At 38.0% G+C, this 26,606-nt stretch overlaps 2 protein-coding genes across 4 annotated transcripts in view; one reads left to right on the forward strand and one right to left on the reverse strand.

Annotated features, from left to right (window-relative positions):
* The window catches only part of ift80 (intraflagellar transport 80 homolog (Chlamydomonas)), a 52,489-nt gene extending 46,100 nt beyond the window's left edge, over window positions 1-6,389 (reverse strand). For both annotated transcript variants that reach the window (XM_080288928.1, XM_080288927.1), the window contains exons 1-5: window positions 6,037-6,389; window positions 5,842-5,905; window positions 5,401-5,619; window positions 3,499-3,609; window positions 3,297-3,365 (exon numbers count right to left, since the gene is read on the reverse strand). In XM_080288928.1, the coding sequence (XP_080145054.1) occupies window positions 3,297-3,365; window positions 3,499-3,609; window positions 5,401-5,619; window positions 5,842-5,881 (439 nt within the window). In that variant the 5' untranslated portion in view covers window positions 5,882-5,905; window positions 6,037-6,389. The remainder of the gene's footprint in view (window positions 1-3,296; window positions 3,366-3,498; window positions 3,610-5,400; window positions 5,620-5,841; window positions 5,906-6,036) is intronic.
* A 470-nt stretch (window positions 6,390-6,859) lies between these two features.
* On the forward strand, window positions 6,860-26,435 carry smc4 (structural maintenance of chromosomes 4). Of its 2 annotated transcripts, none has more exons than XM_026192158.2 (24): window positions 6,860-7,038; window positions 8,388-8,539; window positions 9,560-9,750; window positions 10,287-10,478; window positions 11,503-11,679; window positions 13,676-13,840; window positions 14,230-14,357; window positions 14,603-14,743; window positions 15,233-15,383; window positions 17,191-17,355; window positions 17,437-17,670; window positions 17,772-17,957; window positions 18,047-18,208; window positions 18,362-18,587; window positions 18,713-18,789; window positions 19,362-19,514; window positions 19,683-19,809; window positions 20,082-20,271; window positions 23,308-23,452; window positions 23,687-23,860; window positions 24,131-24,313; window positions 24,582-24,814; window positions 25,767-25,950; window positions 26,069-26,435. In XM_026192158.2, the coding sequence occupies exons 2-24, from the start codon at window positions 8,398-8,400 to the stop codon at window positions 26,231-26,233; spliced, it is 3,891 nt and encodes a 1,296-aa protein (XP_026047943.1). In that variant the 5' UTR covers window positions 6,860-7,038; window positions 8,388-8,397; the 3' UTR covers window positions 26,234-26,435. The 2 variants fall into 2 exon arrangements, with proteins under 2 accessions (XP_026047943.1, XP_026047944.1); XM_026192159.2 differs by lacking the exon at window positions 6,860-7,038 and adding an exon at window positions 7,109-7,128.
* Window positions 26,436-26,606: the final 171 nt, after the last annotated feature.

Genomic DNA, 26,606 nt, shown 5'->3' on the forward strand with positions numbered 1-26,606 from the left:
CTGCCATGGATCCAGCTTTTGAACATAGTCCACAAATTTTCAATATGGTTGAGGTCCAGGATTTAGAAAGGCAATTCCAGAAGCTAATGTTAGCCTGCTTTATCCATTCCTAAACCAGTTTTGATGTGTGTGATCATTGTACTGTTGGAAGAGCCAATTCTTCCCAAGTGTAGCTGTTTATCTGAGGTGACATGAAGAACTTGGAGGTAGTTCTACTTCTTCATTATTCAGTCTACTTTGTGCAATGTATCAGTAGCACTGACAGCAAAACAACGCCAGAGCATGATGCTACCACCACCATGTTTGACAGTTTGTACATTGTTCGTACACTGTTCATCCTGTCTGACCAATTTTCCGTATTGTAAAATTCCTGTTGAGTTTAAAGATGTGGATTTTGGAGCAGGGGCTTTTTTCTTATTTGTCACTTGTCAGTCCATGGCAACGTAAAACTTGATTCACTGTGGACAGAGACCCTGGTGTTCTAGCAGTTTTGAGTTCATGTTAGGATGAACCCTGGTGGTTCCTAGGTTGCTCCTGAACATCCTGAACAATTTCCAATCATCTGAGGGGGATGATTTTTGATCTTTTTCCAGACCATGGCAAAGTGGTGATGTATCCAAATAACTTGCATTTCCACACAATTGGTTGAACTGATAATCTTGGACTCTGCAGTTGTTTAGAGATGGCTCCAAGAAACCTTCCCAACTTGTGTAAATATACAGTTATCCTTCTTAAGTCTTCACTTACTTTCTTAGACTTTCCCATTATTCTGAGGAATGGTCAAAGCAATGAGGGCTGTTAAACAAATTATCTTTATGTTGGCAGAGAGAAACTACCAAGTGTATTCAATCATAAAAACTAATGAGAGGTTAATATTGTAGACATTGCAGAACCTTCAGTACCACTTATCACCAGTAAAAGATTTAAGTGAGTGTATTTATACATTTGAGCCTAAATGTATACTTTTAACCCTGCATGGATGAGGGAAAATCCATCATTAGTTCAAACTTGTGCAACCAATTCCCCAATTCTTTTGTTTTAAGTCAATAAACACATATGTTGTACAATGACTCCCACCTGGAAAAAGAACATTTCAGAGAAATCATTAAAAGACCAAAATTACTATGACATTCATGCTCATGATGGGTATATGTAAATGTTTGACCACATCTGTTGGTATCACTCACAACAAGGAACAAGTCTGCAATCACATTAACAAATGTGATGAGGACAGAGTCTGCGACATGTCAGCTTAACAAGTTTTGTCAGTGATGAATTAACTTGAGTTCTAACAGAAGCAAGAGACTAAGATTAAAAGTTAGTTTACTGTTTTCACTTGTTTCTTCTGAGATTATTGCATACTTGTAGCATCAAACGACAGCAGAATCAATGCAGAAGTTTTTCCAAATCAAAAGAGCTCTAGACATTAATGCGCATTCTGAACTACTATATTTTATATTACTTATTTTGCTGCCAAATCTTGTACATAACACATAATAATATTACTGGAGTCCCTTTATGTCTTTAAAACACTGTTTACACAAGCAATGACAGCTATCTCATGTCTGAGAAGGGCTACAGTTAGGTCAATAAGGTTTTGAACAATTATACTTTTTTTTGTAATTTTAGCTCTGTATACCACCACAGTGTATTTTGTAAGATAATACATGATTAAATGTATTAAATTGAAATTACTGCATAAACTCTTTGGGCATTGCAGTTTTTTTAATATCATTCCTCATTTTCAGATGCTCAAAAGAAAATGGACAACTGACTGACAAGCAGTGACATACCCAGGTGAGGTCTGCTCCCTTATTATATCATGCAAACTAAATAGTTTGCACCTCACCTCAAGTGAGGTGGACTCACTTGAACCCTTCATGTAAGGGCCACAGAGCTGTTGATGGATGTGAGGGAGGCCATCATTGAACTGAAAAATCTAAATAAATCTATTCGACAAATAGCAAAAATTTAATACTGGACAAATCAACAATCTGTTATTTTCTTTAAAAAAAAGTTAAAAAAAAAAAGTAATGCACTGGTCAGCTGAAAGACTACAGAACACAACTAAAGGAAAAGATTGCAAATTCTTTCATTTGTTACAAAAGCAAATAAACAAAAAACCTTGTCCTTCACAATAAGTTCAACTTCAAGTCAACAATACTCTCAAAAATTTTGCCGTATCATTGTCAAGGTCTAAAATCACGAGAAGTTTTTTATAAATGTAAATACAGAGAGTTTACAACAAAGTTTAAACCACTGGTTACACTCAAAAACAAGAAGCCTAAATAAGACTGCTAGAAAACATCTAAACAAAGTTCTGTGAAATATTCTTTGGACAGATGAAACCAAAATCAACTTTTACCAGGCTGATGGACCTAGTCAAGTACAGAGAAGGAGAGAAACAGCTTATGATCCAAAATGTACCATATTATGTCAAACATGGTGGAGGCAGTGTTATGGCATTGGCATGTATGGCTGGTAGTGCAATTGTGTCTCTAGTCTTTATAGATCATGCGACTGCTGATAGAAGTACCACAATGAGGTGTTAAGTGTGCAGGGATGTAGTGTCTGCTCAGATAAAACAAAATTACCCAAAACAAATTAGACAGCACTTTGCAGTGCAAAGGGAAAATGACCTGAAACATACTGCAAACAGTACCCAAGAGTTTCTAAAGGCAACGAAACAGGATATTCTTCAGTGGCCAAGTTTGTCACCTGATCTAAACTCAACAGAGCATGTTTGACCCACAGAGTGACCCAAAAACAAGCAGGACTGAAGATGGCAGTACTAAAGGTCTGCAGTGTATCTCAAGGGAAGAAACAGCATTTAGTAATGTCCATGCTCTCTAAACTCATTCACAAGTTTATTGATTGATTTGGAATCCACTGTGATGGTGCATGGAGCCAAAATGGCAAAAAGAAAAGTGCCATTGCCCAAAACCATATGGAACTAACTGTATAGCGTTGCTTTTTTCCCTCCAACAAATCAGATTTTTCCCAGATGCAAATAATTTTATTAATTATCATCTGTTATTCAGGTAAAAATCTGATTGAGATTAAAGTCTTTTTTCAAGTGAGGCCGGACCAATTCAGACATCAGGAAAAGTTGGGCATTTTGTTAACTATAAAAATTTTACAGATGCAACTGTTTTCCTGATCAGTTTGATCTGCGTTTTGCTTTGCTAATTAACATGTTAGCGCTTAAATAATAAATGAAAAGTATGCAGTTTTACACATGCACTAGATACACATTTGCAGTTCTGCTTCAGTGAAATTAAGGTTTTAAGTCTTACCTTGGCTGGCTAGTGTCGAGCGTAGCATCCCACTTTTTGACCAGATTTTAATCTGCCCATCTTCTCCAGCTAATTAGAAAAACAACCAGAATAGGCCATAAAGACATCTTGATTAGATTCTCATTTTGATTTAAAAAGAAAAAAGGCTGATTAGATGAGTAGTTGTCAGATAACAGAGGAAATGAGTCCTAGTCATCTTTACCAGTGATAAGAGCAGTCCCGTCATAGTTCCATCTTCCAGCCAAAACAGCTCCTTTGTGCGCCTCAACACTCTTCTCAATGCGACCCATCTTTGAGGTTAAGTGGAACTTTCCTGCAACAAATTTACAAAAAACCCCCCCCCACATAGATGGTGTAAAGCCATTCCACACACTAGGCCTGGGGTGATGTAGGCGTTTTCAGTTGTTTATAACTCAAATACAGAACTGAGCGTTGTAATTCACTCAGTAAAGTTTCATAAATCTGTGGAATTCTAGTTACTGTGTAACGGAAAACAAGTTTTACTGGCCAAGACAAAATAGTAAAAATATATAAATAAATACGTATTTTAATCAAAACACACAATAACTACCAATCCATCTCCTAACACACAAATACAGACAAATTTATATTCTCTACAGTCAAGTAAATTACAAACTTCTGGTTTGAAGCAAATGAGTGAAACTAAAAAGGCTTCTGTCGGGTAAATTAGGGCAATTTTCTATGCGGTAGACACGAAAGGGTGATCAGCCATGGAGAGTTATTGAAGACGGTAGCCTACCATATACTTTGTGGCAGTGCATATTAAAAATTCTGAATGTTCTATGTAATTTCTGGTGACCTAAAACTGCAAATCAGCATGCTGCAGTGCTCTCTCATTTCTAAATTTGGACATCCCAACAAAAGTAGATGTAACTGATCCAGCAGGTAGTCAGTTTAACAGGCATGTACAGCTGAATGACTCTCTTAAATGAAAAGCACACTAGAAAGCCACATTCTACATTGGAAATGCTTAATTGTTTGTTTGCCTGTTATCTGGAAAGCCTCATTTTCAGATTTCTTATAAAAAAATATAATATATATAAATATTTTTAATAGGAATGAAATATTATACAAACTCCAATACCATGTGTGCTTGTAATTTAAAACGCTAAAACTGCTTAGCATCATACATTTAAAAAAAATTTAAATTTAAAAATTTAAAAAAAAATCATAAATAAACTTGTAAAAGGAAAAGAAGGCCAACTAATCAAAAAAGGTTAGGAAATCCCAAAGATGTCAAGTCTTCAAAACTAATAAAACCCAGGTGGACTGTTTTCTCTTCAAGTATATTATACAATCTAATAGGAAATCCAACAAAGAATCCAGATTAAAAACTTTAATCTGGAGCAAAAGAAAACTTTCAGTGTTTAAGTTAACAGTGAAGTCAAAATAAATGAATAAAACTCTGTTTCTATTCCCATTGCAGAACCAATAACTTTTGCAATACTAATATTTTTAACCGTAACAAGACAAGAAGCAGAGGAAAGTTGCAAAATGGATCGTAACACTTTTCACTAGTCTCTGGTCTGCCAGAGAAAATTGCTGCTTCAGTTTGTGGGTGTGTTTATGCAACCCTACACTGCCATTAGTGTTGTGACCACACATTGCCTTGCCATAACAGTACATCCATATTCTGTGTGTTGTATCTAACACAGGCCAAAGAAGAGACATGTACGGCAGATTCATGTCACACAAATTGTGTCACCAAGGGTCGGTATTAGAAACCTACAAAACAAAAATTGAGTTTTAGATTTATACTGAAAGCTTCATAAAAAGAAGAATTCAGATGGACTCTACTGGATCCTACAAGTATCAAATTGGTAGAGATTATTTCCCTTAAATATAAATAACAACTCTTGAATTGTCCCTATGTCTTCTAAAATAAATATCAAAAATTAAGGAAGACATTGCCATCCTGTAGATAGCCAATTCTGTTACTTAATTTATTTATTTCATGAGAATGTCTTTAACTAATAAATGCATAGATATGACTAAAAACAGCCACTCCCACTGATTTTATGAGTGAACTCTGAAATAAACCCTTTAGCATTCTGGTCAAATTTTAGAGAATACAAAGACTTGCCATCAGTGCTGGTAAGGACAAAGATTTCAGCCTGGGCCTGTTTCTTCACACCAACAGTTTTGGGGAACCAGTGTAGGTCAGTAGGGTAAATTTCCTCTGGCAGTTTGACAATCAGACTGGTCTCACTGGTCAGCAGGTTCCACTTGAGAATCTGATGATCCTCACTGCACGAGTACAGCTCATCTGCTGTGGTCCAGCCAACGCAGCTCACAAGTTCTTTATGTGATCAGCTGTTAAGGAGTTATAGTAATGAACTGATTCTAAAACCCTTTTTGTGGTAACCTCTGCAATAAATTGGGTTTTCTGAAAAATGGACAGAGGCTAGAGCAACACAATGATGGGAAATATTACCACTGCCTCAAATAGCACCACTAATAATTATGATTTAAAGTTTTGGAACTGTGTCACAGAATTACATGTGTTCCATAACTACAAAAAGGATATGTTTGGATTCCTTTAGGAGCGACGTTTTCAGTCTCATGGTGGATGTTCGTTCTGTTGATCACTAAACGAACAGAAAAATGTCAGAGACAGTAACGTAACTGTTATGTTAAAGCTCTCTATATAACACTGTTGTCAAACCAACACAAAAAATAATAGTACAGAAGACCTGAAGCATGGGTGTATACAGCTTACCCGTAAACTATGTAAAGCAGCCGTTTGCATTCTCCGTTAGCTGTAACGATGAAACAAACAAGCGTCCGCTGTTGCTACGGTACCTGCTACTGTTGCTAACGGAAGTCCTCAGTTATCCCCTGAGTCTCGTCTGTGACTTGAATGCTAACGTTAACTTGTTCTCTTGTTTAAAATGGACATCGTTTTCTCGTTGCCGAGTGTGCTAAGCGAGTGTCAGCAAAGCGTGCGTGTAATTTACTCTACTATGAAGCGCTATTAGAATACGCAAAAGTCTTATCTATCACCAATCAGCAATTTATGCCCCCAACGTATAAAACCTGCATTTTGGTAGCCATTTAATCTGGGTCAAAAACAGCTTGAAAAACAAATTATCGCGAGAGTTGCATCTCCACTTCCTTGACAACGGAAATTTCGAAATATTTCTAAGTTCAAAAACGACATCTGTTAAATAAATGTATTTATGCAAGTCGTTAGAATCGGGATCAACCAACACTAACAGTTGATCTATCGAGCTATATTCCCTCAAGTATAAACTATTGCTCGGAGCAGGTCCTTTATCGTACTACAGACAACCGTTTGAAGACGTAGGAACAACATTAGGCATTTTATGAGAATAAACTTGAATAATATGAACAATTTGCTGTAAAAGCATTGCATGGCTTTTATTCCTTTTCGTTTGTTCTTTATAGTCATGTGAATGCGGTTTGTTTGGAGTGAGACGGAGTTGGCTTCGTCCCCTTTTTTGAATTTCGTCCCCCCACCCCCGCCCTTTGAACGTTCCATGGTGCCTTGCGTCAGTTTGTAACGAATTTGGTTCGACAGCGAGGTTTAGGCGCCATTTACAAGTTTGAGTTGTCAACTAAGGAGAGCGAGTCGGAGTGACACGGGAGTAAATTTTTTGGATTATATTTGCCAAACTTTGGATTGACGATTATTTTTTGCGTAATAGCGACTGTGGTCTGAAAGGAAGACTCTTGACAGATCGTGGTTATACTGTGGAAGGTACATGGAAGTATTTTAGCGGAAAGTAACGACTGGGTTCCGTCTACTTGCTGAAATGTATTACGTTTGAAGAGGGACTTAACAGTAACGGCAAGTTAAACTAAGGTTTAACGTTAGCTTCTGATTGAAAGCGAGCAGACCATTATTACACATTCTAAGAGAAATAATGAGACCTAATCACGTTTCGTCTTAACTTATATTAAACCCACAGTGACACTCACTCCTAATAGCGACATTTCCGACTCGTTAAAGTAATGCTCGCATTGCAAATAGCTCATAACCGGCGGGCTCTAATGTATTTACTCGTTTAACTTTAATACTAGGGTTAACAACTTCTTTCATATCAGATAACACGTTGACGTTGGATAGGATTTGCGTTACGTTTATGCCGACACTGCATTTGACTTTATAGAGCCCAGCAACTCATACCTTTTATAGTTTAAGTTAGCCACTATGTTAGCTTTAGCGTCGCAGCGATATTTCATTTCATATAGTTAGCCAATCACTTAGCAGAAGTAGTAGTAGTACAGCTAACTTAACGGTAACGTTAGCAAGTAAAAACAGCGTGGCAGAGTTTGCGCTGCCATTGCCAAGTTACTTATTTGGCAAACGTGAATGTAATTATAACGTTATGCTAACACGGGTAACGTTGCATTAGTTGTTTGAATGTGCGTACCAATTACCTAGCGAGTTAGGTTGGCTCGTCTACGCCTCCGCCCCAACAAAAACGTTGTGGGGATGAAAGTTAATATTAGTGTCGGTTTGAAACCTCGATCAATTTAGGACGTTGGGTCTTCACCACCAACTTCAGCCACATTAGCAGCGGCTGTGTAACGCAGGCTAGGCTAAGAGAGCTAAGGAGGAAAATAATTAGGCTATTTGCACATTAACTGAGTCGTTTTTCACTTGCTGTGACGTTAACCTTATTTTTGCTGCGTTATTTACCGCCTAGGTTCGCGAGGCAAAATAAAATGCGTGATATAGATGCCTACTAGAATTGTTCTGTGAAAGGATGGGATTATTATTTTAATTATTTTAAAGACAAATGATGCTTAATTTTAAACTTGAAATAGATTATGATTCTGTGCAGTCATCGGATTGGTGCTATCTCATTTTAACGTTTTCAGCAGGAGTAACTCGTGTTATGCTGGACTCATTGTTGTAACAGCAATGTTAAGATATGCAAAATATACCGATTAACAGTTAGCTGGGCGTCAATAGGATCTGACTGTGGTAATGATTAGAGGCTGACAGAGAAGCTGCGTGTAACCGACTAAAAGTGGAGTTGAGAGATTGACAGGCACAAAAACCACTCATGGATATTCCCTTTTTACCAATGACCCCTTCAGATTTCAAGTCATGCCATCTAAAACTGCAAAGAGCTCAACTGCCTCCGCCAAGCCAAGAGGGAAAGGGTCGCAGTCTGACTCCGAAGACGAGCTAGATGTACCCCCTCAAGAAACTAACTCCAATGGCCAAGAGGAGGCACCGCCGAAAACTGGCAAGTAACAAAGGGTGTTTTGGTGTCTGTGAATCTAAATAAGTTGTTCAGTCAAAGCCTTTGCGTGTATTGCTGTATTGGTAGGGGCCAATTGGCACAGCTGTAAAGCTTTTTTTTCTCTTCTTGCTTAAACAACACGGAGTTAGAATGGCTGATATATTTTTGACTAAAGTGCCAGTCATCAATAAAATGATTTTGGAGATGATTTTGATAACGCCGAGTGTACTTCTTCCCCGAATCTTCTCAGCAGACGAGGTAATTTATTTCGAAAAATGAGGTGCTTTGTGTAGTAGATCAGAGCGGTGTTTGACTTAATTCTTGTAAGCTTGATATTTACTGATTTGTATGCGAACCCTATAAGATGCACATAAGCAGTGGGTGATGTCTGTATTTTGTAGAATATGTTGAAATGCTTCACTGAGTGTCTGGCTGCGAGGTTTTAATTGACAAACATCGACATCTTGGCTTGTTTATGCTTATGTGAGCACAATAGATTTTGGACAGGTCGTTGTGGCTTTGTGTGATGGCAACATAATCGTTTCTGCGTTACACATTATTATCACAAAACACCAGTTTTCCTGTTTCTGTTTGAGCACAGACAGGCATGAGTGAAAATGTGACGCTGATGGCTGAGATTTCCACTTTAGTTATTTGTCATCGACAATGTGGCGCATCTGAGTACGTACAAACGCTTCTGGTGGAGAGCGTTTGGATTATAATGTGGGTTCGTTCATAAGCGGCCATGGTCTCTTTCTTTTTTGGGGTTGGCTCTTGTTTGCAGAACAAAGGAAAATAACGCCTGTCAACTTTTCTTTCTGGAGTCGTACTTTGACTGCTCTTGTAACTTGGTGCGTGTGTTTTGTTTGTTTGTTTTTTTTTTTTTTGTGTGTGTGTGTGTGCGTGCGCGAGTATGCTTCTCTACCCCTCCCCCACGTACAACTGTCTCCCCCCCCCCCCCCCCCCCCCCACCTGAAACGACTCGAACAGAAGAATAAAAGTTGTACTTTTTGTGTGCCACAGATTCGTCTCACGGGGAAGGTACCGAGACCGTTGATAATAGAAGTTTGGAGGAGATTGTCGGTAGCATCCCTCCACCTCCGCCCCCAGCAATGACCAATGAACCGGGCGCCCCTCGCCTGATGATAACACATTTAGTTAATCGAAACTTTAAATCATATGCAGGCGAGCAGATTCTGGGGCCTTTTCACAAGGTACGACCAAACATGGTTACACATGTAATCCCTGCCTGGGAAATACTCTTCTGATGTGTCACAGATTTAACATCACTTGTTGTGTATCCCACTCTTAATTTATTTTTTTCCCGTTTAATTTCATATGATAAAAACCCATAGATTTTTGCCTCGTGTAGTAGAAAAGAGAACATGTCACAGAATAATTTATTCTGCTATATTTTAGCATCATTGCCTTAAATAAAATCAAAGTGGAAAAAGTCAGACTCCATTTTGATTTAGTGAGTATCTCACAAGAGGTAGTGATCTAGTGGGGTGCTAACTTCTCTTGAAAATTATGAGTTTCTGTAAACTTTCTCTTCATACCTTTTCCTGTTTCTTTGTTACTAAATAATTTATCTATGTTAAAAACAACTTTAACTACACTCCCATGGAATACATTCAAATTTGCAGTCTTGCTGAAATAAAATGTTACTGTTTAACTCTACAGGATATACTCTGTTTTTACATTATTGATTTTATTTTATTTTTTTCTATTTTCTCTACCTTTTTCTTAGCGCTTTTCCTGCATCATTGGTCCAAATGGAAGTGGGAAGTCCAATGTGATAGACTCAATGCTCTTTGTGTTTGGATACAGAGCTCAAAAGATCAGGTCGAAAAAGCTCTCAGTGCTGATTCACAGCTCTGATCAACACAAAGATGTGCAAAGCTGTACTGTGGAGGTGCACTTTCAAAAGATTATTGATAAGGTATATATGTGTATATATATCTATCTCTCTGTCACACATATGCATGCTGCACTCACTCTGAATTAATAAATGGGTAGCCCAAATGCAGAAAGATGAGAAGAAATATTTTCTGAAGGATAGTGGTGTTTGTTGAATTAAAAAAATATTTTTTTTTCTGTTCTCTGTATAATATTGCTGCATAGTGATCACAACAGTGACTAAACAAAGACTCAAATCAGTCATGAAAGTTACAGCTAACACCCACACATGCCATAGTCAGTTCATATTGTGCTAGAGTTGATCCCTCTATTTTTAAATATATTTTTTTTAATTGCAGTTCAGTAATTAGCCTCTACTCATTTAACTGTACTGTGAAAAGTAAAAAAAAAAAAAGTGGCTTTTGTATTGAGAGAGAACTTCAGTAGGGTGGATAAGATGACAGATTACATTGAAAAACGACTGAACTGTAGTTCAAAGAATTAAACACGTTTCTATATTTGATCTGCCACAGGGGGTGTGAGAAAGTGTTTTGCCTTGTGTACTCATAAATGTGTCTGAGCCTTTCTCTTTGCTTCATTAGCTCCAAGTAAATTTAAATCAAGTTTTTAAACTGATGGTCAAATTTTGTGTGCTATATCAGCTTTAAACTATTATCTAAAACAAAAACAAAAAATCAGAAGTAGTATAAACAAAAAGTTTTAAACTTTCTTCTAAAAGTACTTAATTTTCTGTTTTATGCTGTATTTTCACTGTCATTATTTTATCTAATAAACTGTTTTAATTCTCTTCATATGTTGCACTCTATACACTCCAGTATGTATAGGGTGTATTTGCATGTTACTCTGGCCAGCTTTATATACTTTTTAAAGAAGCCATTTTTTCTTATTTTGTTTTTAATGTAGTGTGTTTTTTGCCCTAGCCATCCTAATGTATTTGTTAGTGTTATAAATGTTATAAATATTGCAATTTGCTGTGTGGAGCTGTTTGAATTTCTTCTTAACTGCTCTTCTAAGCTGCTCTCTGTCCTCTGCCCCTCCCCCATCAGCAAGGAGATGACTACGAAGTCATCCCCAACAGCAAGTTCTACGTTTCCAGGACTGCCAACAAAGACAATTCCTCAGCCTACCATATCAATGGCAAGAAAGCCACATTCAAAGAAGTGGGTGCCTTACTGCGAAGCCATGGTATTGACCTAGACCACAACAGATTTCTGATCTTACAGGTAATTTTTTTATGCAATTTCCTCTCCAGTTCTAGCTTTGCTTTTTGTTTTAGTTTAGTTTTTTCCCCCTGCTGTGACCATCCCATTTTGTAAGATTTCCTGCTCTCTGTTCTCTACCCATGTCTTAGTCCACTTTGAGTCAAAGTGTTTCATATAACTTAAACCATGACTGTCTTTGGGAATAACCTGTTGCACTGGATTTGGAAAATAGATGTGCCCTCTGCCAGCCCTTAGACTACTATAGCAGCGCATCATGGTTTGAAACAATGTGGAAAAGGTGCGAACCATAATTTGCTGCTTTAGGATTTTAAGGAAAAGATACAGATTTATCCACACTTGGACCGGCATGTGAGTGGCTGTAGTTGGATAAGTCACTAAGATTTTCTTGTGGGGGGAATCTTTGAGGCTGACCCACCAGTGGGGACAGGTTAGCCCCCGCCCTCCCTTTCCCATGTACCTGCCACGCTTTAGCAGCACGTAAATATTGGCGTGTGAGAATAGACCCCAACCCCAATATTAGCAGTGCTGCTTCAGTGTGGCTGGATCAAACACCCTTCATTACCATGGCTTTATTATTGGTTCAACATGTTGTTTGTTTAGTTTTTTTAATGTATTTATTTCAATTTACCTCAACTGTGAATGGAATGCAGTCCTGAATATTTTTTTATTATTTTATTTGCATAATTTTACGTTTTTATTTATATTTTATTTAGCTCTGTGTTGCTCTGACTTTTAAATCATTTCACTTGTTATACTTCTACTTCTCTTCTTCTTCTTCTTATTGCCTGTTGTTACTGATGAACTCAGAGACATGTAGGATTACAACTGAGTAAAGCAGAATAGCTGATTTAAAAAAAAAATTGTTTTCGCAGTTTTATTTATCCATTAAGTTTTTTTTTTTTTAATGGGATAGTTTCAGGTGAACACTTAAACCTGCTCTGCTCGATATTTTTGTATTTATGTGTGCATGTCCATTTCTACACTCCTATGTCTCTTGTCAGTGATATGGCTGCATGACTATGGGAAGAGGCTTGAGTTTGTTTTCCAAGGTCACTTTTCCAGGCCTCTGGCAAAGGGAAAGCTGTCTATTTTGTGCACTGGTCAGAGCAGAGGATGACGTGGGATTTCCCCCTCCTTCCTCTAACTGGCTTCTCCTTTCTTTCATACATAAAAAGTAATATATGAGCTGCTTTTTTTCCCACCCTAGACATAAATAAAAGCCCAATTTGAGACTTGGTTTGTTTTTACTACAACTAGATCTATTTTTTGTTTGACTTGAAATTTCTTACCTGGCAATATTTTTCTAGCCAGCCTATTTAAGATAAATAAATAAAAATGAACACATGTTCTGACAAATATAATTATACTGTAGAGTTGTCCCTAACTTTGGGCCAAGTAGTACATGTACAGTAATGTGAAAATGTAACTGGTGTAGTTACCCGAAATCAGAATTTGCATGTTTACACCAGCATTTGTTTTTCAACCACCTTAAATTTGGATATGATAAATTTTGCATCTTTTAATGTGCGGTGATTGCTGTGAGGCAATGTTTTTATTTTAGCACTAGTATTTCTGAAGCGTGTTAAGCATGTGATTACAGAAATTAATCATTTAACAGATTTCATCTGTTTTTATTTTTTATTTTATTTTTTTAGTCAGTTAAGTAGTTGAATTTTAATTACACTCTTTGTTTTCAGCTTCTTTGAGTAAAGGTAGTAAAAAAAATACTCATGATTTGTAACTTAAAAAATTATTATTATTATTTTGCACAGGATTTGTGTATGTGTGTGTGTGTGTGTGTGGCAAACTAGTGTTAAGTCAAGTTTAGAGCCATAAGTTCAGCTGGCCACACCCTAATGGTTAAACATGTGGATAATTTAAAAATAAGATTTTTTTTATTTTTTTTACAAATTATTATTACCCATTTTCATTTTGGCTTTCTGTGAATGGGTGCAAGCAGTATTTTTGCCAATGTGCTGTTGTGGACTTTGCCTAGGGTGAGGTGGAGCAGATTGCCATGATGAAGCCTAAAGGTCAGACAGAGCATGATGAGGGCATGCTGGAGTACCTGGAGGACATTATTGGCTCCTGCCGTCTCAAGGAACCCATCCAAACTCTGGCTCGCCGCATTGAGCTACTCAATGAGCAGAGGGGAGAGAAGGTGACAACTCAAATACTGTCTGTTCACACAGTTTAGCTAACCAACTTTCCTTCCTGTGTATGGACTACAATTGTTGAGCATCTATTCAGTAGTCTGAGGCTCATGAGGCTTTCTTATGTGTGTGTATGTTTTGGGGTACTTTCAGTACACATGTCTGAGATGAAAATGATGCACTGACAGGAAACTATGAAGCATACAGTAGATTTAATAATTGGGTTTTATTGAAAATTATTTTTTGTTGATTGTACTGTGTTACCATGTTGACAAGCTTTTTATCTTTTTTTTTCTTAAAGTTGTTATTTGATTTTTTTTTAAATTTTTTTTTTATACTATGCAAGTAACTAAGTTTTATCACCAGACATAAAATACTGTTATTTTGTTTACCTAAGCTAAACAGAGTAAAGATGGTGGAAAAAGAGAAGAATGCTTTGGAGGGAGAAAAGAATAAAGCTGTGGAGTTCCTCACCCTGGAAAATGACATCTTCAAACACAAGTGTCAGCTCTGTCAGTATTACATGTGAGTACACCAATACCACCTCTGTTTTGTACATGGAAAAATTTCATCAATAATATAAAAATGCAGACCCAGCAGTTGTACAGAAAAGACTTCTCCATTTCAAATACTCAAAAGAACAGCTGGGCATGCTTCTCTGCTGTCAAACATCATAGTCTTTTGCTTTCCATGTAAATGATAAAGTTTTATCAGACTTTTTTCCCCTCTTTTTTTCCTTCTCCCTCTCTCTGTTTTCTCTTTGTCATTAGTCATGATCTGCAGAAACGTGTGGTTGATAAAGAGCAGGAAAAGCAAAAGATCTCGGAGGACACAAAGGAGCTCACTGAGAAAAATGCCAAGTTATCAGAAGAGATGGAGAAAATGAACCAAGAACTCAAAAATGTGGAAAAGTGAGGCATTTGCATTTCTTCTCCTTCTGTTAACCAATATAACTTTTACCACATTACTCAGTTTTTTTATGACTTAGTAACATTTTGTATTTGTTTGTTTTATTTATTTATTTTTCTTGGTTGCTTAAGCATCTCTTATCTGGAAGGTGTATCAAGTGTAACAAACATGGGTCTAATTTATTTACACACACAAAAATGTTTACACAAAGAAGCGTATGTGCTTGAAATTTATATATGCAATAATTCTCATAATTTTTGGGTTGGTGACCATAGATAATTTTTAAACTGACAAATCATCTCTAAAATAATGTGCAGGAACTGAAAACTGGAAGAACATTAATAATAAGTATACTGTATTTTTTATATATATACATACATACATACATATACATGCGCTTAATGTATGTATTTTGTATATTTTTTCAGTTTATATAATATTTCAGTAGATGGACTTGAATGTACCCAGTAAAAAAGCTATTCCTCCACCAGGAAACAAAATAAGCTCAACAAGTACATTGAAACCCAGAAGGAGAAGTTCACCCAGCTGGATTTGCAGGATGTTGAAGTGCGTGAGAAGATTAAACACTCAAAGAGCAAGAACAAGAAACTGCAGAAGCAGCTGGAGAAGGACAAAGAAAAGGTGTGTTGGACTTTAAATTGCAGACAACTTTTACACAATTGTTTCAGAGTAATTAGAGCCACTCTGATAATCACAGTGGGCATTCACATGTGATTCAGAGGTACAGACACACAATCTGTCAGTATGGTGTAGTTTTGTCCCTTTTTTTATTTAATTGATATTTAGCATACAAATCCATCTGCAAATACAAGGTTACACAAAGTAACCAGTGGCATGGTTACCCTATGAGTTACTGTATTTAATTTGTATGAAGGCCAAGACAGAAACGTGGGCACTAAAAATAAATTTTCTTTTGCTTGTCAATAAACACCATGGCTACAGTTTTGAAGCAGAGAGAGGAAAAAAATGTTTGTAACCCTTTTACAGCAACTTACTTAAAATAAATATATGACAGAAACTACATTTTAGCATTTTTGTTCAGTGTTTCATTTACTAAAATCATTTGTAGGCTGAGAAGTTTTCCACCGAGTACACACGGCTTCATGTTTTACAGTTGTCAGCAGTGTTGTTTTAAACTTGGGCTTACAGAGTGATTACCAATCATACTAAATGCAAAATATAAAACTAGCCTTAGTTTGTATATTTTAATAATTTCTTTTATTTTTATGTTTTTTTTTTTTTGGTTTCTTTTTTGTTTTTTTTCTGTCATCTTTTAAGGATGATACATATTTGTGTGAACAGAACAAAGTGAGGTCTGACTGCTGGCAGAGGATGTATGACAGCCATAGCAACACAAAGCAAAACTTTCTATATTGAAACTTGGTACACAAGTGTTTGAATGTTGCTGACACATTTTTAGTCTGAAGCACAAATGCCATATGATACTGAAAGATAATTTTGTATCCAAGTGTGTATAGGGGCTTTGCTTTAATTTTATATATATGTATGTATGTATGTGTGTGTGTGTCTTCTTTCTTTGGGTAAAGTCAAGTTTCTGTATTTTTATAAATTAACTGACATTATTCACAGGAAAAAAATAAAGCCCTATATGAGTCCGGAAGGGCTAGCTGTCTTAAAGTAGCCACTAGGGGGCTGCGAAGTAGCACAAGTTGATAGTGTGTGTGCTCTGTTTCACAGTTCTCGGTCGTCCTGTCTCTTAGACTCACGTTTTTTTGTCGCTTAAACACGAACTTAAGAGTTTTTTTGTTTTTTTTAACAGTAACCAAGAGTTGTCTCATGACTGTCAGAATATTCTCATTTACCTCTGCTCTAAAAGCCAATCTGCTCCACCTACAATGGCTGTGCTCTGGAAACATCTTGGTCAGAGGGGGAGCTGGGCAGAGGCAGGCAGACCTCTGGGGAGCAGTGTTCTGCTGTATGGTAGTCAACTATGGCCTGGCTTGTGTAACGCTCCCAGCAGCTACATTCACATTTCACCCGCAGTTAACCCTACAAAACATAGACTATACACACGTACCACTCCTTGGCTTGTTTCAGCTCTGCCAAGTGGCAGATTGTTGTGCCAGTCTTAACCAGAGCTTGCTCAGTCCTGAATATGTGTTTATAGTTGATTACAGTTGTGTGTTTTGGCCTGTGTCTGGATGCGTAGCACAGTTTCTTTGTAACTGTCGCTGTCAAAAAACCCAAAACAACAAACTTGCACCTCCTATCTCCCACACTCTTCTCTTGTTTCATCTTTTCTAATTTAGGAAGTAAACGGCTGTTTCTCGGTGGGTGGTAGAGGTGTTTACTACTGATGTTGTCAAGTTAACCTGGAGGGAGGGAATCTAGCAACTGTTGCTTAGATTTTGGAGTTGGACACATTTCATATGCTTTTGCACATTGTCCTGTCTGGCTCATCTTTCAGCTGGAGGAAGTGCGTGGTATACCAGCCAGCAGTGAAAAGGCCATCTCTGAGGCAACAGCTCGCAAAGAAGAACTGGAGCAGCAGAAGGTGAAAGAAGAAGAAAAACTTAAAGATGTGATGGAGAGTTTGAAGGAAGAGACCAGCGGCTTGCAGCAGGACAAAGAGGTATCTGTATACATCATGGTTTTTGTTGTGTGCTCACTGAAACTTTGTTTTTAAAACAAACAATCTTCTTGTATAATCCAGAAAAAAGAAAAGGAGCTCATGGAGCTCAACAAGGCTGTAAATGAGACCCGTTCTCGTATGGACCTCGCTCAGTCGGAGCTTGACATCTACCTTAGCCGCCACAACACAGCTCTGACACAGCTCAACACAGCCAAGCAGACACTGCAGACGACCTCTGACACACTGCGGGAGCGCCGTGCCGCCATCAAAGACCTGGAGGTCAAAATACCTGAAAGAGAACGGGAGCTAAAGAAGGTAGAACCAAACATCAGCACTGTCAGTTAGATAACATTTTGTGGATAATTTGTGTTACAGCCATCATGTGTTTTGAGTTTTTGCCTTCTGTTTCTCTGCAGGATGAGGAAGAGTTGGAGCAACTGATGAAGACTGATAATGAGACAAGGGAGGTGGTGAGGGAATTGAGGCAGAAAGTAGATGAAGCCAAGAGCTCCCTGTCCTCGAACCGCAGTCGTGGAAAAGTCCTGGATGCCCTCATGCAGCAGAAGAAAAGTGGCAGAATCCCCGGCATCTATGGACGATTGGTAAAGAAAATACAAAAATTGCAGAACTCAACAACTTTCCTTCGCTTGTTTCTATTGATTAATGATTCTAAATATATTTATGCCTGTAGGGAGATCTGGGAGCCATAGATGAGAAGTATGATGTGGCCATTTCATCTAGCTGTGGTGCTCTAGACAACATTGTAGTTGATACCATTGACACGGCTCAGAAATGCGTCACATTCCTAAAAGAACAGAACATTGGGGTTGCTACCTTCATTGGTCTTGACAAGGTAAATATGAAGGATTTAAAGAACTTCAGTCAGGCGAAATATAATTTTTTAAGTCTTAACGACTTTAGTTATATTTTTTGTGAAATATTGTGCCTTCAGATGGCCTCCATATCTTGCTGCTCCTTCTCATTCATCTAAACTTCCTTTGCACAGATGAAAGTATGGGAGAAGAGCATGGCTTCCATTCGCACCCCAGAAGACAGCCCTCGTCTTTTTGACATGGTGCGAGTGAACGATGACAGTGTGCGACCAGCTTTCTACTTTGCCCTGAGGGACACGCTGGTGGCCCAAAACTTGGAGCAGGCCACAAGGATAGCCTACCAAAAAGACAAACGCTGGAGAGTGGTCACCCTGAAGGGAGAGATAATAGAGATGGCGGGTGGGTGATTTATCTTTTCTGTCTATCTTGCTCGCAATAAAAAATATATATACTTATGACCCTCTCAAATAGATCATTTGGTTACATTTTTTAAAAAGCTTGAATAATTTTCCAATGTTTCACAGGAACCATGACTGGAGGAGGAAGAGTCATGAAGGGCAGAATGGGCTCTTCTATTGGCACTGAAGTCTCCCAGGTGGAGGTAAATTGTTTGAAGCTATAATGTTTAATACAACTTGTATTTTAATTGAACATAGCATACACATACATGATCTTTGCCTCTGCAACCAAATGGTCCACAGATAAATCTGGACTATGAGAGCAGATGGTGCCTAAGCTTCTCAGTACTAGTTGCACAAGTATCAATAATAATGGGCACCACAAAATGCAATGTGAGAATTCAATAAACATTTAAAAGTGTGTGAAACTCTCTCTTGGTTTCGAACTAACTGGTCATTAAAGTGAAACATTATCTTTGAGTCCATTTTTAGTCACCAGACTACTGTATCTGTCGGACTGTCTGTTTAGTGTTTATTGCAAACCAAAACTTCAAGACAGGAGCTTGGAGTTCTTAGTTATTCACTCTGAAAGGTCTCCTTTCAGAGTGAATAACTATTCCTTAATCCACATGAGTGATGTGAACTTTTAAAATAATAATTCTTGCCATGAGATTTTACTTTATACACATTTCCCAGGAGTGATGGATAGTAGAAAACATAATCACAGCTAGGCATTTGTGTATAGGACATGATGATTTTCATTTGTTTTCTGCAGCTTGACCGCATGGAGAGCAAGCTAAATGAGAAAGTGTCGAAGCTGCAGGGATGCCAAGAGAGAAAGCTGCAGCTAGAAGAGAACATCCAGCGCCTGCGGCCACAGCTCCGGGACATGAAGAACACCTTGGAAAAATACACCAACAGCATGACTGTACATAATTTTCATTCATTCTGCTCCTCTCACACTCATTTGGCTGTGTTTTTGATCTAATTAATAACCCCTGCTATTAGTAAGCCATCAAATAGGACAGTTTTGACTGATTAAAACATTTTTTGTGTTTGCAAATCTGAATTATTTCTTTTTCTTTGCTTCTCTCAGAGTTTAGCTGACCAAGAGACTCACTTGAAACTTCAGATCAAGGAACTTGAAGCCAATGTGCTGGCAGCTGCCCCAGACAAGGCCAAACAGAAACAGATGGAAAAGAGCCTGGAGGCCTTCAAACAAGGTAATGTCCTGTAAACACTAAAGAGAAATACTGTTGTTAATCATTTAAATATGGTAATGTTCACTCTCTTGAGATGTTTAAAAAAATATATAATCACTTGGTAGTGTAATTTTGTTTTAAAAAAATCTTGTCACATTATTGCTCTTAATAACCAGATTAGCTTTTGTGTATACATGAATTTAATTCTTGAATCCTTCTAAATCTATTAATACAAATATCTTTGTCTTGTTTTTTGTTTTTCTCCTATATGCTGTTCCTTTTTGTTCAATCAGACTACGAGGCAGCATCCAGTAAGGCTGGGAAGGTGGAAAATGAGGTGAAAAGGCTCCACAATCTGATTGTAGACATCAACAGCCACAAGCTTAAAGCTCAGCAGGACAAGCTTGACAAGATCAACAAGGAGCTAGATGAGTGCTCCTCTACCATAACCAAAGCCCAAGTGGCCATAAAGACAGCTGGCCGGTGAGGAAATTATGCTTGTTTAAACTCATTTACATGTGCATCCACTGATCGTAGACGAGTGGCTACTGGTGAAATCACTGTGAAGCCTGTTATTTATAATTCTGACATGTGTATGAGTCTCTGCTCGTACATAACAGGTTAAATACCTAAATTATACAAAGAACATAAAAGTTATCTGTACCTGGTATCATGCCCCTCAGTAATATTACAATATGCAGGAATATTCTGAATTATCCATGCAGCTGGACAGATGGTTGATTCCATGAAGTCATTCAGTACCTCCCACCCAAGCCCCTCAAAATCAGGTGGTTTTATTTATTTATTTATTTTACAGAAACATTATTATAATAAATAGTGAAAATTTTCAGAGTTAGGAGTGTGCAGAATACACAGGAATGGGTTGAAATTTTGGCACTTTTTGAGCCTCTGTGACTTCATAAGTACCACAGATGGCCACATGACATTTTGGGGGCTGAAGGCTGCCACCAAAATTTTACCAAAATGCCGCCTGATGGACTATGAAAGGTATAAAAGTGTTTTTGTTTTGTTTTTTTGCATGGCTTCATGGAAGTTTTTGTATTGAATCAGCTCCTTCTGAGAGACTGGGGAATGTTTGTTTTTTTTGTTGTTTTTTTTCTCAGAGTAGTTTATTTTGTAATGAAAGAGCAGGTATCTCTCCCTTTTATCTAAAGGGGGGACACCCTATACTGTTTGTTTTTCCTTTGTTCTTTTTTTCTTACGACTATTCAATACTAATATCACATGTAAGTAGCATTGGGTTTCTGTCACTAAATTCCTGTCTCCTGTTGTTGTCATTGGTTTCTTTGAATTAATCAGTGTTGTGGCAGTGGTGAGTGTGTTGGGTGTCTAGTCTTTGGTGTCTGTGGCTGGAACATTAAGATTGATCATGTAGGCAGGACAGCCTGGCAGCGCGCTGTAGCAAAAACACACACTTGGTCTGTGTGTGATGTGGTTTGTCTGGCATGACAAGCTGTTGAGTCGATTACGAACAAAGTGGGAGCTTATGAACTGACACACGGAAGCAGGTCTGAAAGCCAAAAACATTTACTTAGACAAATGAACCTACCACCACAGTTACACACTTTGTGTATGAAAGAGATTTTAATCTTTTAGAAGCCGTTGTGACTGCAGTTTAAGTGAATCTGTGTTTGGGTAGCACTGCATCTAACCACAGTAGATTTTATTCTAAGATCCGAGCCAAGTTTCTAACCTTGAATTTCACTCTGTAATATGCAAAGTATGAGATTTGACTGTACAGACGCACCATATTAATGTGAATGACGGCCTCAGAGTGCAGCAGTGCAGGGATTACTTTTGTTTTAACAAGTAGTATTTATGAGCCGTGTCAAATCACTTTTGTTCTTTTCTTTTTTTTTTTAACCCTCACGGCACAAAAAGAATAGTCAGGTAGGACACCTGGGATATATATTTGCCTTTTAAAACGAGTTGTCAGACAAGTGTTTTGTCTGACAGTAGTTCATTACCAGACAATAACTAATACACTAGGGCTGCCACGATTTGTCGACTAGTCACGATTACGTCGACTATCAAAATCGTCGACGACTGATTTAATAGTCGACGCGTCGTTTGAAACTTTGTACGATCACAAAAGACGCAGGAATAAGTGGCAGGATTTAAGAGTGTAATAACGGACTGAAACAGAAGATGGCAGCATTGCATGTACAAGGATGTCAGCTACCGTTAAACCCCGAAGAAGAAGAAGCAGCTGTGTCCCAGAATTCATAGCGCGGCCCAGCGCAGTTTCCAACAATGGCGGCAGCTAGTTAGTTTTAATGTTACTCTTATTATTCTTTCTGGGTCACAAAATAAACGTTTAACATATTTTCAGGCGAGAATGTAGCTGTGTAAACCTCAAATATCTGCTCAGTTTATCAGGACACCACATATTTTCAAAAGCGCTCCGACGTTTTCGGAGACATCTGTTACCCACTAGCTCGTTAGCGAGCCGGGGGCTAGGCTCACTAGCGCCGTGAGAACACCGGACTCCCCGCAAATCGTTTTCAAACCCACCGCCGTCTTTCGCTACTCAGGTTAAATATATATGAGTCACTTAGATAACTTAAAATGTTATTGTTTGGCTTTTTTTTTTTAGTATTTTATTTGTTCCTGAGTAAATCAGTTTGTCTGAGATTAAAGTTATAGTTTTTACACAGCTGAATAAACGTCAAGCAGACAGCTGATTATCAGAAGTGTGAGATGCTCCAGAATATACTCCAGTGTCCTGTTATATTTTAGATAGCAAGGAGTTTATTAAACTTCACCGAAACAATCTGCAAATTTCATTAAAATTTAATAAACTATCATCTTGTCTTTATTTTTAGTTAGCACAGACCTTAAACACTTAAAGCTGTAAGCTAATGATAGTTATATAAGAGCAGATGCTGCTGGTGCAATAAGCTGTAGTTTTATGTCTAATGGATGATGATCTGATTAGTCGACTAATCGCAAAAATAATCGGTGACTAGTCGACTATCAAAATAATCGTTTGTGGCAGCCCTATAATACACAATTTTTTTTATTAAGTTTTTTTTAAATACTGTTGACGACAAACTGATAAGGAGAGAGATGATGTGGATAAAATGTTAAATTACTTTGGTTGTGTCAGTTTGTGTACTCAGTGGGGTGTTTTTTGTTTGTTTTTTGTTTTTGTGCTTCACGATTTATTTGATTTGTTTGATATTTATATGCACATACGTTCAGTTGTGTTTCAGGCTTTGAATTGTTCCCAGAATGGCGCTGACCTTTACTTCAGTTGTCTTAACGCATCCAGTGTAGACGGATGAAGCTGCTGCTATAACATTGCTCAATTTACAGCTGGCCTCCTGTGCAGGCAGGATGATGGCCTGGGTTAGAGTAAGATCCTTGTGTAGACAAATATATTAGCTCTTCAGCAGTCATTCTGTAATGTTTTTGATCCACTACTGATCATCAGCAGTAATCTTTCTAATATCATGTGTCTGTCACCAACTCTGACTGTTGCCGTTCCCTCTGTAGCAACCTGAAGAAGTTTGAGGAGAGTGTGGCTTGTGTGCAGCGTGAGCTGGAGGAGAATGAGAAGTCAATAGCTGAACTCACAGAACAGCTGAAGAAACTGGAAGACGAGGCTGGAGAGATCATGAAAGACTGTCAGGAGGCTGAGGTTGGAACTTTTCATCCACTTTGGTTGTTTTATATTTCTTCACAGGAGAAAAAAAAGTTTGTTTGTTTGTTTGTTTTTTTGTTGTTTTTGCACTGATTTTTTTTTTTCTCAGAAGGATTTTACATTTTTAGCAAGTTGTTTTAAAACCTTGCTGTCCCACTTGCACTTTGTAAGAAAAAAAAATTAATGTGTGAAGGGCTGATGTTAGTTGTTTTTTTTTTCTGTTTCTTCCAGGCTGCATTGCCAGATGTGCAGGAGCAGTATCAGGGGGTGCTGAAGGAGATAAAGGCGCTGCAGCAGCAGGAGCACGCTCTGCAGGAGGAGTCCCTAGGCGTCCGGCTCCGCATCGAGCAGATCGAGGCCACCATTACCGAACAAAATAACAAAATCAAACACTGGCAGAAAGAGGTGGGAGAGGAAAGGTGTTGCTGTGAATTGATGTACTACTATAGTTTTATTCTTGTAACAATAACATTAATGAAGATTTACTCAGCAAACTTAAAGCAAGGGACAAAAATAGTCCAGTGATATCAGACCCACTTTGTTTTATATTGATACTTTTTTTCATTTTCTAATTGTGAATGCTTTAATCATATCTGAGGCCCTTTGATTTGTATCTTTGCTTGCTCTACAGGATGATGGTGTAAAATAGTAAAAACTATTGTTTCTATTCCACAGGCCTCCAAGCTGTCCCTTCATACCATCGAGGACAAGCCAGCAGAGGAACTCCCTGTGCTCACTCCGGCTGAACTTGATGAAATCTCAGATCCCAACATCATTATCAACAAGATGATCACATTAGAGACCCAGTGTGCTCAGATGAAGCCCAACCTCGGGGCCATCGCAGAGTACAAGAAGAAGGTATGCACAGGCGTGACAGGCAGCCTGCTACCTAACAACTCGCTGTTGCTGAAACTCAGTGACTGTTGTTAATACTGCTGTTTTATTTTGTTTTTTCTGGATCTGTTGGCTCATCTAATGCTGGTTCAGCCAATGTGTGGAGCATGTTTAGTGGTACTCTCTTGGTCCATTTATAGCTTTATTTTAAGCAGCTCTGTTTAGAATTTATCAAAACGGAAATGAGCTCACAGCCTAATTTTAATTTCAATCTGCGTGTTCGTGTTCTCAGGAGGAGCTTTACTTGCAGCGTGTCGCCCAGCTTGATGAGATCACTACAGAGAGGGACAAATTCAAACGTGGCTACGAGGACCTGCGCAAACAGCGCCTCAATGAGTTCATGACTGGATTCAACATGATCACAAACAAGCTGAAGGAAAACTACCAGATGCTTACACTGGGTGGTGATGCAGAGCTGGAGCTCGTGGACAGTTTGGACCCCTTCTCTGAGGGCATCATGTTCAGGTAAAGCATGAGTGACTGTAGGTGATCACTGTGAGGTTCATCAGTGCAGAGATTTCATCGCTTGCTTTTGAATCAATTCAGTTTTTTCATTAATGTCGAGGACATCTGATAGAAAAACCAAACACTTGTTTACATCCCAACAATCCAAATAAACTAACAACCAAACTAAATTCTACCTGCATCGAATTAAACAAATGTTCAGGCAGACTTATTGTAAAAATCTAAATTCTTTAACACAAAAAAAAGCTCTCAGACCTTTTGAGAGATCTAGTTTGTCTTTCACATTAGAGGGATAAAAATAATTTATTATTTGCCTTTTTCCAAATGCTGTTATCTTTTTGGCATTTAAAAGTCTGAGATTAATTCATTTCATTATAATTATGTTCCTCAGATTTTGTAGAACTGGCTTTATGACTTTTTTTTTTTTTTTTTTTTTCTTACGTCACTCTGACCTCTTCCTAAAATGTTCTGAACTTTCTGCCAAGCACAGTGAAACTGTTCTTTTAGTGTACGTCTGTTTTCTTCTATTATTAAAACTGATCCCAAATCTTCCTTTTAACATTTACGGGACTCAAATGAAGGATACTGTTGTTAAAAACAAGTAACAGTACTGAACAACACACATCACTAATGCCCTGACCTGCACATGGTCAGGTGTAAGCATGTGATGTACTTTTACTCATGAAGTTTAAAATAGCACAGTTACAGCTGCACACAGCTGTTGGACTGTGTTAAGCAGCGTTTGCTGAAATGTGTGAGCTCGAGCACTGAGAGCAGGTTCAGGCTGTGCATGAAGGCAGATTAAAATATGGAGTGTGTTCAATTTCTGGAGATGAATGACATAGCGTCTTTCTAAGATCTCACACAGTCGAAACATGAGTATTTTTTTGTTTTGTTTTTTTTGGGTGATGATGCATTTGCTAGACAAACAAACTTACTTTTTTTTTTAAAGTGTTCGTCCTCCCAAGAAAAGCTGGAAGAAGATCTTTAACCTGTCGGGAGGAGAAAAGACCCTCAGCTCCTTGGCTCTGGTGTTTGCGCTACACCACTATAAGCCCACACCACTCTATTTCATGGACGAGATTGATGCTGCCCTTGATTTCAAGAACGTCTCCATTGTGGCCTGTTACATTTATGTGAGTATGGAGCGATTGATTCTGTTAATGCCTCAAACATTCACCCTTTTGAGTAGTAGTGCTACTTTAAAAAGCAGCAAGGTGGTGTAAAACTAAAGGAAATATATTTTTCTTTCAGGAGCAAACAAAGAACGCACAGTTCATCATCATTTCCCTGAGGAACAACATGTTCGAGATCGCTGATCGTCTCATCGGCATCTACAAAACTAACAACACCACCAAGAGTGTGGGAATCAACCCAAAGACCATCGTCTTTAAAGAGCACGACGCCATCACTGCCTAAACCCAAGAACCCTGTTTGCTCTTTTACTTTACCTTTCACACATCATGTAAATATTGTGTTCTTTATGATGAAATGCTGCTATTTTTTTTTTTTTTTTAAAGAAAGTTTTCTCATGTGCTGACAAATGTTTTGCATTTGTTACAGCAGCTGTCTGTGTAAAATCTGAGATGTACTATTAAAATTAAATCCTTTTTATATTAAATGTGTAGTTAAATGTCTTTACAGTGATACTGGAGTTTTGCTGGTTCAGCCAACGATGTAGGGAGTTTGATTATACCTTAGCAAGCTTTTCCCTTTACAACTTAAACTGCAGATATATTTGACACTACTGGCTCATTAAAGGGAGCTCACTTAGTAATCGTTCTCATTGCAG

This window comes from Astatotilapia calliptera, chromosome 14 (assembly GCF_964374335.1).
Source record: "Astatotilapia calliptera chromosome 14, fAstCal68.1, whole genome shotgun sequence".
NCBI lineage: Eukaryota > Metazoa > Chordata > Actinopteri > Cichliformes > Cichlidae > Astatotilapia > Astatotilapia calliptera.

Coding starts and splice junctions, on each gene's coding strand:
- smc4 (XM_026192158.2), top strand. CDS start 8,398: ATGCCATCTAAAACTGCAAAGAGCTCAACTGCCTCCGCCAAGCCAAGA. Junction 17,958..18,046: donor CCGGCATCTATGGACGATTG/GTAAAGAAAATA, acceptor TTATGCCTGTAG/GGAGATCTGGGAGCCATAGA. Junction 19,515..19,682: donor AATACACCAACAGCATGACT/GTACATAATTTT, acceptor TGCTTCTCTCAG/AGTTTAGCTGACCAAGAGAC.